Source organism: Gekko japonicus, unplaced genomic scaffold (genome assembly GCF_001447785.1).
Source record: "Gekko japonicus isolate JY-2015 unplaced genomic scaffold, Gekko_japonicus_V1.1 scaffold2752, whole genome shotgun sequence".
In the NCBI taxonomy this organism is placed as follows: Eukaryota; Metazoa; Chordata; class Lepidosauria; order Squamata; family Gekkonidae; genus Gekko; species Gekko japonicus.
In genome coordinates this window covers 6,819-16,928 of record NW_015159792.1, presented here as the reverse complement: position 1 = coordinate 16,928, position 10,110 = coordinate 6,819, and the positions used below count along the sequence as shown (strand labels likewise).

Here is a 10,110-nt window from a genome sequence, read left to right as displayed (position 1 = left end):
TTCCTGCTGCCTTCGGGAGGTTCCCAACCGGCTTGCAATGCCTGTGTGGGAAGGTTCTTTTCAGAACGTAACTGGGCAACAAAAGCAACATACTGAAGCAGGGATAAATAACCCTTTGGCCTGGAGTGCCAAAAAATCTAACCACCTGTGAAGATGCAGGTGCGCTGGCAAACAAAAGTGGTGCCAAAAGACGATGTTGGGACTCAGCCGCACACAGTGGGAGCAAGCTGAACTTCAGCCAGTGCAACCAGTATGCCCAGGGGATTGTTGTCACAGTCCTTTGGAAAGAGAACTGGCCCAGCGTGCAGTTGTTTAGCGTGTATGCTGGATGTTGCCTACCCCTGGACTGAAGTTAAGATTATGTTCCAGTTTATTACAGTAAACTTTGACTCAAATAACGTACAAGGCTGGATCCCATGACTCCTTTCCATCCAGTCTTCTTCCACAGAGAGACTCCCTCCAACAACGGAAGCATTTTCTCCATCAGAGAAATCTTTTCTCTATCAAAAATGTTAATCTCCATTAGTAGTCTTTCTCTGCTGAAGGAAGACTGAGGCCAAACTAGATGTGATAGCGGCCATGGGGCCAACTCATGGCCACCAATGCCATTTTAAAGGAGAATTTAGAGACGTTTAAAAATGGCTGTGAGGGCCCAATCCTAACTGGATCCATGGTATGGTGGCAGCGGCAACAGGTGATCTGTTTTCCCCCTGTGCCATCCCATCGAGTTCAGCCCTGATGCTGCAATCATAAGGACACTTTCCTGGAAGTAAACCCTACTAAATTACAACACTTACTTTTGAGCTGACCCTGCTTAAGATTGCTCACTTAGTAGAAGAGTGCTGTAGGATTCAACTCTTAATTAATTACATTTCCTCCGGATCTGAACATAATCAGCATTGCCAGCTACCAACTGGAGAATTAAGAAAGATTTTTTTGGTAACCTTTCCTTTTATTCCCTTAGAAACTCATTGATTAACAAATCGAACAGCAGAAGATTCGCATTCCTCATTTTTTGGACACAAGGACTAAAACAAATGTTGCTATTGACAGAGTGATCTTAGGATCCTTATCACTTAAGCAGAGGAGACAGAGTTTCCAGGATATAGTGGGATTGTCTGATCAGTTAGTGGGTTAATATAATGATCCCTTGTAGTCTCAAAAAACCTGCATTCAAGAAAAACATGAAAATATGTATCAATCCTGTTAAGGCCACAAGGGCAAATTCTATTGGAATAAGGCCTGTTCAGAAATCTCTTCTGTGAGGATCTAACATTCAGTCTTGTGAATAAGAAAGTTCTGCAGTATTGTGGGATGGTAATATGGTACATACATGGTGATAAAGATTTTGGGGATCCCTAGTGGCAACATTCAGACTGTCCCAAAGAAGGTCAGAATCAACAATGTACTCTATCAATTACATAAGCATAAAAGACTCTCTGAACCATAATGATCCATGCATTTATAATCAGATATGAATAAATCATTTGTCTAGTAAATGTAAAGCCAATCCCAAATCTGCCAAACATGATATTTAGCTTTATGATCTTCCTTGGCAGCTTCAATACTTAGAAACAATTGTGTGTCGTCAAAGCAAACTACAGAGCTTAGGGCTGGCTTAAAAAAGAAAGATTTGGTCAAATTGTCTGATCACATGTTGGTTGAAGTCTCAAAATTAATTAGAACAAGAGAAATTTTAATAATGTACAAGTTTGTTACTTATGCTAGTTACAGTTCATTTGCTTTTGTGAAATAATTGAGTTAGGTTTAAACTGTATGTACCGTGTTTTCCCGAAAATAAGACACTGTCTTATATTTATTTTTTCTCAAGAAAACACACTAGGGCTTATACCACAAATGCATAGAAATCCTGCTAGGGCTTATTTTTGGGGTAGGTCTTATTTTTGGGGAAACAGGGTAATTATTATAACAATGATAAATAAAGTTTCTGTAAAGGAATCTAACAGTTTTCTCAGGGTTTTAGCTCAGAACAGCAGGATCAGCTGATTATTTCAATTAAAAAAGTAGAAACAAAGCAAAATAACAGCAACAAACATCTATCAGGTTTAAAGGCAGTTGTACTAAACAGGCAAGAGGCATGCAGTTACAGCAAGTGACCAATGTGTGTAATCAGGGGCGGATGAAGGCTCACTGGTGCCCTAAGCACTGACCAATCTTGGTGCCCCCCTCCTTTCCACACTGACCCAGTCCATTTTAGTTGTTGACCTGTCTGACCAGATATACAATGCAGGTTGCAGCAATATAAAAATTTATTCATATGATAACACAATATACTGTACAAACTAAGCTTTTCACCCTTTCCCCAACTTTGTGGTGCCCCCTTTGGCCCTGGTGCCCTAAAGCACGTGCTTAGTCTTCTTAATGGTTAATCTGCCCCCGTGTGTAATTATAAAAGCTACAATTTAGAGGTAGTCCTGTCTATTTTACAGTGTTAAGGAACTGGTAATTTGGGGGCTTGCCCTAAATTCTCATGACCTTAGTTCTAGAACATGACTTAGTGGTAGTGGGAACTCGGGGGGGGGGGACAGGGAGGCACTGCATCACTTGCAACATGTGACTTCTGGGGGGAAAATGGAAGTGATGTGTCACTCTAGGAATCACGAAACTCTACGATAAAAACATAAGAGTTTCTGATGTGTCACTCTAGGAATCACAAAACTCTACGATTAAAAACATAAGAGTTTCTCAAGATTCCTAGAGCTATGTAGTATCAGAGGGTAGCCGTGCTGGTCTGCAGTAGAACAGCTAAATTAGAGACCAACCTATATTTTCAGATCCCTTTGACAGAAGCAAGTCAGAAATATTACAGTGTGAGAAGCTTTGCTATGCTGCTAGTTTTAATAAATGTAATGGGGGAGGAAGGAAAAATGCCACCAACACGGTGGCAAATCTAATCATGAGCAAATTGTTCAAAATTGTGGTCCTTCATCAGATAATACATTTAATTGCTGGTTTTATAGAGAGTTCTTCTGGCTTGGCTAGTATAGTGTTTTGGTAGTGTGTATAAACGTGTACAGTGGTTTTTAAGAAGTTTTTAAAACTGCCTTAGGGATTCAGTGAATTGAAAGTAGGGTTGCCAGCTCTGGGTTGGGAGATCCTTGGAGGGTTGGGGAGTGGATCGTGGGGAGGGCAGAGTTTTGGGAGGGGCTGAACACCATCATGCCCACCCTCAAAAGTTGCCATTTTCTTCAGGGGAACTGATGTCACCTGGAGATCTGTTGTAATTCTGGGAATCTGTGGGACCCGCTTGGAAGATGGCAACCCTGACTGAAAGGAAGGATATAAATATTTTAATTCTCGTATAAAAGAACTATCAAGTTTAATGTGAGAAAAGGTGCATATGACCCCAGGGGGAGTTAAAACCACTTTTTTTTTTGGGGGGGGTATTACCCACTTCCCCTACTACACCAGATTCTCCCTTTAAATCAAGGACTGCTAAAAGAAGATGCCCGGAGGAAGGGTGAGTAAGGTTATACCATATATGTTGTTCTGGGAGACCAGCAAAGAATCCCAGTCGATGGGTTTTGAAGGACGCAACTCTGTTTGAAGGACGCATTGGTAATCTCTGCCCTCAGACTTGGCGTTAACAGATTGTCTCCTGGGAAGCCGCGACTTGACCTCAAGCATCATCACAAAAGCTGCAGAGTTTTCTCTATAAAAGCATCAGAAATGTTTGTAAATGTTTTGTGGGTGTGGCTGGCACCTCCAGAGCCAGTTGGAGGACAGGTCCCTGCACAAAGCTGGAGAAGGGTCTGAATCCATGATCTTTGCTCTCCTCAGGTAGCACTTGGGCACCCCCGAAGTATGATTTAAAGTAGCCTTTATTCAGGGCAAGATATACGGGCAACACTGTCTCTGCCTTCCGGGAAAGTTGTTCGCTTCACCCTCCCCTGCCGGTGGATTCCTTTGCCACGCCTCCCTCCATATACCCCAAAGTGTGCCTGTCTGCTCTCTTTAATGCCCTCCCTAATATTTGGACCCACTCCGAGTTTCACCATGTCCTCCAGGCTCTCTGAGCTTCACCATGTCGTCCAGGCTCTCCTCAAGCTTAGGGGCATGCCCTCCACCCCAATTGCTGCCAACGCTGCCATCTGACCCTGGACAAGGTGGTGGGTGTCCCACTAACAGTTGCTGATTTGCCTTTAAGGCCTCATCCCGACGGTGCCTTTCCCTGGGCTGCTTCTGGCCTCCACTGTGTTCCTGGTGCCTGCTTCTCCACCCCCACTCCCTGCCAAGAGCGGGTCCCCCCAGACCTTAAGAACATAAGAGACCCCAATGTTGGATCAGGCCAAAGGCCCATCCAGTCCAACACTCTGTATCCCACAGTGGCTAAAAATACCAGGTGCCATCAGGAGGTCCAGCAGTGGGGCCAGGACATTAGTAGCCCTCCCACTGTTCAAGCACCAAGAAGACAGAGTATCACTTGCCCCAGAGCCCCTATCTATACCTTGTGGCTAATAGCCACTGATGGACCTCTGCTCCATATGCCTATCTAATTCCCTTTTGAAGCCGTCCATGCTTGTAGCCGCCACCACTTCCTGTGGCAGTGAATTCCATGTGTACCTTCCTCGCTACATATTTCTAAACTATTGATGCTTTTAGAAAACTTTCATCTTGGGTCTGGGCCAGGTGTGCAGAATTATTTTAGTCAAATATTTGTAACCCAACTTAGCCAGTATGAAACAAGAGAATCCTGAGATGGGAGTATGGGCTGGGTCACATCAGACTGCAGGCGAGGTCATTCTTTTTTAAAACGCTTCTTGCAAGAAAGAAAGAAAAACATGGAGGAGGGTGTGAGTTCATCCTGTTTGTGAGTTAGTTTTTTTGCTTTAGGGGAGCTTTTTACTAGAAGCGGATTCAGAAATGGGATGCTTCCTTCTGTAGTTTTTAGTGGGGGAGGGGAGAAAAGGCAATTAAAATTGTATTTTACCTCCCTATATATATACATTGTATGTGGCCCTAGTTAGGAAATGTAAAATGCTTGTAAACCGCTCAGAGCCTCCGGGATTGAGCGGTATAAAAAATTGAAAGTAAAAAATTGTATTTTAGGACTTAAAAGAAGGTATAGATCTAATAATAATAACAACAATAGAATGGATTTATACCCCGCCCTTATACCCTGCATACAATCTCCTTTCCCTTCAACAGACACCCTGTGAGGTAGGTGGGGCTGAGAGAGCTCTCTCTCGAGAATGGCTCTTGAGAGAACAGCTCTGAGAGAACTTGTGACTGACCCAAGGTGTCATGATCCTGGGCCTATAATGGTGTGGCCTAGTGGCTCCAGGGAAGCCTGTATTAGAGTGACTACAGGGCCTACATTTCCCAGGTGTACCCTCTGGACCCTGTGGTTGGTTAATGTAGGATTTGGACGGAAAACTTACACCTGCAGAGGAATAGAAGGTGGTGCCTGGGAAGAAGGAATAAAAAGTGGAGGGTATTCACTCTCAGGGAATAGAGCTGGTGAGGCTAGGGCTGCCAAGCTGCGGCGTGGTCATGTGGCCGGCATGACTAAACACCAAGGCGCACGGAACGCTGTTACCTTCCCACCAAAGTGGTCCCTATTTATCTACTTGCATGTGCTCCTTTTTTCTATACATTATTAAATTAAAGTTATTACATCTCTTTAATAAGAATAGTTTGTTACTCTGCCTGGGTCCTCACACCTCATTCCGTCACTTATAAGGGGAAGCCTACTGGAAAAGGAGTATAAAGGGTAGGGTGGGTGCCCTGGGCCCTCCCAAGGAGACCCATAGCAGAAAGGTGGCAGCCATTAGAGAACCTTTCTAGCCGCTGCCCACAACACAAGGTCCCACCAGCAGCTGCATGTGGAGGAGTGGGGAATCAAGCCTGGTTCTCCCAGGTTAGAGTCTGTGCTCTTAATAGGGTTGCCATTCCCCCAACAGGAGCAGGGATTTACCCGCTTTCGGGGGCCCCATTCCACTGCCACCCTGCCGGGGAGGGGAGCCCCATCCACGCCAACGTGCCCGGTGCAGTGACGTCACCCGGAGGTGACGTCATTGCGCAGGGCACGTTGTGCGGGGGATGCTCCAGCATCCCCCCTGTAATGCCCTGCACGATGACATCACTTCTGGGTGCCGTCATTGTGCGTGTGTGCAAAGCATGCACACCAAAAAGTCCCAGGCAAGGAGAAGGACTCCCCCTGCCAACCTGGCAACCCTAGCTCTTAGCCACTACACCAAACTGTCTCTTAGTAAGTGGTGCAGTCCATTCTACCAAACTCAACCCCCTCCTTTCCACTGCTGCCTTATCCACGGGCCAAAAAAAAATCTGGACACACACGACCCAATCAGTTAAACAAGTATAAAGCCAACAGTCTCTAACGCCCGGGATCCAGTAGAAACATAGCAGCATATTTTGAGCCTGAATGTTAATTGAGATCAGCGTCCTATCTGAATTTAATATTCTTAAGACTTGTTGTCTAACATTTATGAAACAGAGAGCTTTGGCACCACTATAATATCTCCTGAAGAAGATTCATTTTTTGAAACGTTGTTATGTAATCCGGAGATGACGTTGTGTATCATGTTATAGTGCTTTAGATTGCAATACATAAACAGCATTCTTTATAAGTCTTATGACTGTTTGATTGTGGGTCAGACTATCATGACTGTTGGCTTTATACTTGTTTAACTTATCCATGGGCCAAGCAGGTCTCAGACTTGGTAAAACTAGAGGCATTTTGTGTTTGGTGTCGTGGTTAAGTGTGTTGACTCTAATCTGGGAGAACCGGGTTTGATTCCCCACTCCTCCACTTGCAGCTGCTGGATGACCTTGGGCAAACCATAGTTCTGACAAGAGCTGTCCTTGAAAGGGCAGTTCTTGAAAGAGCTGTCTCAGCCCCACCTACCTCACAGGGTGTCTCTTGTGGGGAGGGGAAGGGAAAGGAGTTTGTAAGCTGCTCTGAGACTCTGAGTGAAGGGCGGGGTATAAATCCAATCTCTTCTTCTTCTCCTTCTTTATGTGTTTAATCTGAATATCAGCTTGCTGGTTTCAGTGGATTTAGAAGGATGTAACTCAGTTTAGAATTGCATTGTAGATGTCAGCTGTGGTTGAAGGAGACCAGAACAGTTATTAGCTAAAGAGAAGCCACGTGACCATGATTTTAATTTTCCATTCTGTGATGTTCAAGGTCTCTGAAGTGTGCATAGTAGGTAGATTTGTTTTTCAGAAAAACTTTAGCATTCATAATTGCTAGTATCTCACTCAAGCAAAAATTATTGTAAGTAAAAGGATATATAAGGCTTTGCTGTCTGCGATTGCAAGGGCAAGTAATCCATTTAGAGTTCACATTGCTAGACGTGAAAGATTTTAAATGAAACTATATGGGTTGTTCGTCTCTTGGCTGCGTTAATAACAAGGCACAAATTGGTAAAATGCTTGCTTTAATCCCCAAGGGCTTCCAGTGATAACACAGCGGTACATTGGATGCTTTTAAAAAATTCTTGCCTTCCTGGTAGGATTTCTTATTCAGAATATAGCCAGGAGCAGAGTAAAGATTTCTCAGTCAAATGTACTTCACAGAGTTGTTCGTGAGGATAAAACGGGAAGAAGAGAACTATGTTCACCAACTTGTGCTCATTAGAGGAAAAGTGTAATAAAAATGCATATATAATCACTGAGAATAAACAAGAAGGACTTGGCTCCCTCTAATCTCTTTGCTTTCCTTCTGTTTTTCTAGAGGAAATACAAAGTTGGAAGAAGCATGTGAAATGTACACCAGAGCTGCAAATATGTTTAAAATAGCCAAAAACTGGAGTGGTATGTATGCAAACATCTGTTTTTCTTTGTAGCAGGAGGGGAACAGGTACTTAGATTGATTTATTTGATGATTTATAGCCTGCTTTTCTGCCCAGTAGGGACCCAAAGTGGCTTACAAGACAAAACCAGAAATAAACAGAAGGTTTCTCTGCTTTTCCCTTTCTGCCAGATATTTCCTTATAGTCAGGACTATTTTTGCGCAGGAACGCACAGGAACGGAATTCCGGCTGGCTCCCAAGCTGGCCACGCCCAGCAGGAACTCATTAGCATAACAGGCCACACTCAACAGCAGAAACTCATTAGGATTGGCTACAATTAGGGGTGTGTGGCCTAACATGCAAAAAGCCCTGGGTTTTGACAACAAACAGGGTAAAGAGAATAAGAAGCAATAGGTGGGTGTGGCTGGATGACCACACTTCTGGTAACATGGGGGTGTGGCCTAATATGTGAATGAGCTGTGCTGTCAGGGTGTGGCCTAATATGCTAATGAGTTCCTGCTGTTGGGTGTGGCCTATTATGCTAATGAGTTCCTGCTGGGCTTTTTCTACAAAAAAAGCCCTGCTTATACTCTAGGCTGCAACATTTTGGCTCATGCTGCTGGGTCTACCCAAGCCTTATTTACTTCTGAACAAAGGAGAAACAGATTCAGCCGGCCAGGCCTGTAGCCACGGGGGGCGGGGGGGGGGCTTGAGGTAGGGTTGCCAGGCCTGGGTTGGGAAAGACCTGGAGATTTGGGGGTGGAGCCTGGGAAGGGCGGGGTTTGGGGGTGGGGAGAGTCTTCCGCGGGGGATGATTCCATAGAGTCCACCCTCCAAAGCAGCCATTTCCTCCAGGGGAACTGATATTGGTTATCTGGAGATCAGTTGTAATAGCAGGAGATCTCCAGGTGCCACCTGGAGGCTGGCAACCGTACCTTGGGGCAACGGTCCCGAATTTGCCCTGCCCTCTCATCTCCTGGTTCCCCTCCTTTCTCGGTCCCCCCTCCGGGAGGTGGAAGGTTCCTGGGGCTGCCGGTTGGGAGGGAAGTGGTGAAATTGGATGACTGGTTGGCTGACGCCCTGCAAAGTGAGAGCGAGGGTGGGGAAGGAGTGCACTCCCGGCACTTGCACAGCTGGCTCCGCCCCCAGCCGAAACTTCTGAGCAAGCGAGAATTGGAGGACGGGGGCAGCAAACGCGGCACTTACCTGCCTGGCTCACCTTTCTCCCTCGCCCGCCGGCTGCCATGACTCCTCCAGAGCTAGCTGCTTACTCAGGGTCTGTTTGGTGTGTGCCTCTTTTTTTTTTTTTTTAAACAGGGACGAGGCTGCCCCCGCTGCCCCCCACCAAAAAATTTCTGGCTACGGGGCTGCAGCTAGATCTCATTCAGCTGCTGCTAGTCAGCAAGGATGGTCTTCCCCCACTTCTGCTGCTAGAAATGCCTCGGAACGTGCCCAGGTCTTAACTACCTGTGAGCAGAGGAGAAACAAACTCAGCCGGACCTCAGTCAGCTGTTGCTAGCCAGCTAGCCAGCCAGCAAGTTGTTCCCTGCTTCATTCCTTCCCGGATCCCCCAGAGCTTTCTGAAACCGTCTTAGATGTCTGAGGTTATTAATTCAAGGCCATTATATTGAATTAACCATCCTAAATTGCACATGCAAGAAGATAGACAGTGTGTAGCGGCCACTCTCCCTTGTCTCAGAGCCCAAGTCATGGTTTGCTTTGAATTTTAAAATCCACTCGTCTCATCATGACTCTGCTGCAGATGATACAGCCTCTTCTCCCAGGATGAAATGGAAGTGAATTGGGGGGTCTTTGCTAGAGAATCGGTCCCACAGTTTCAGCTCAGCCCTTGGATTTCTGGAAGTCAGTGGGGTGATAATTTCAGCACAACTTAAAAATTTAACTGGACTCTTAGAGGGAGGTAATTTGCAGATGGATAACTGTGCACAGCGGCAGAATAAAACAGGAGTCCAGAGGCATTTTAAAGGCTGACAAATTTTATTTGTTTATTCAGGGGTCGTTTCGTAGAAAAAGAGCTAGGGGAACTCATTAGCATAACTCATTAGCATATGCCACACCCCCTGACATCACTGGAAGTGTGTCATAAGGCTACACCCCTGACATCACCAGAAGTGTGTCATAAGGCCACACCCCCTGCCATCGCCGGAAGTGTGTCATAAGGCCACACCCACCACTCAGTCTTAGTCTTAAAGGTGCTATTTGTTAGTCTTAAAGGTGCTATTTGAACTCTTGGACTATTTTGCAGCAACAGACTAACACAGCTAATTCCTCTAAATCTAAACCCACCACTCAGGCTCCACCCCCAAAATCC

The 10,110-nt window shown here is 45.4% G+C and overlaps 1 protein-coding gene across 1 annotated transcript in view; it reads left to right on the top strand.

Moving 5' to 3' along the window:
* The window catches only part of LOC107107073 (beta-soluble NSF attachment protein-like), a gene marked incomplete at its 3' end in the record, with an annotated part of 17,926 nt that overhangs the window by 5,097 nt on the left and 2,719 nt on the right, over window positions 1–10,110 (top strand). Inside the window, exon 2 of the mRNA XM_015407303.1 lies at window positions 7,721–7,800. Coding sequence (XP_015262789.1) covers window positions 7,721–7,800 — 80 coding nt within the window. The remainder of the gene's footprint in view (window positions 1–7,720; window positions 7,801–10,110) is intronic.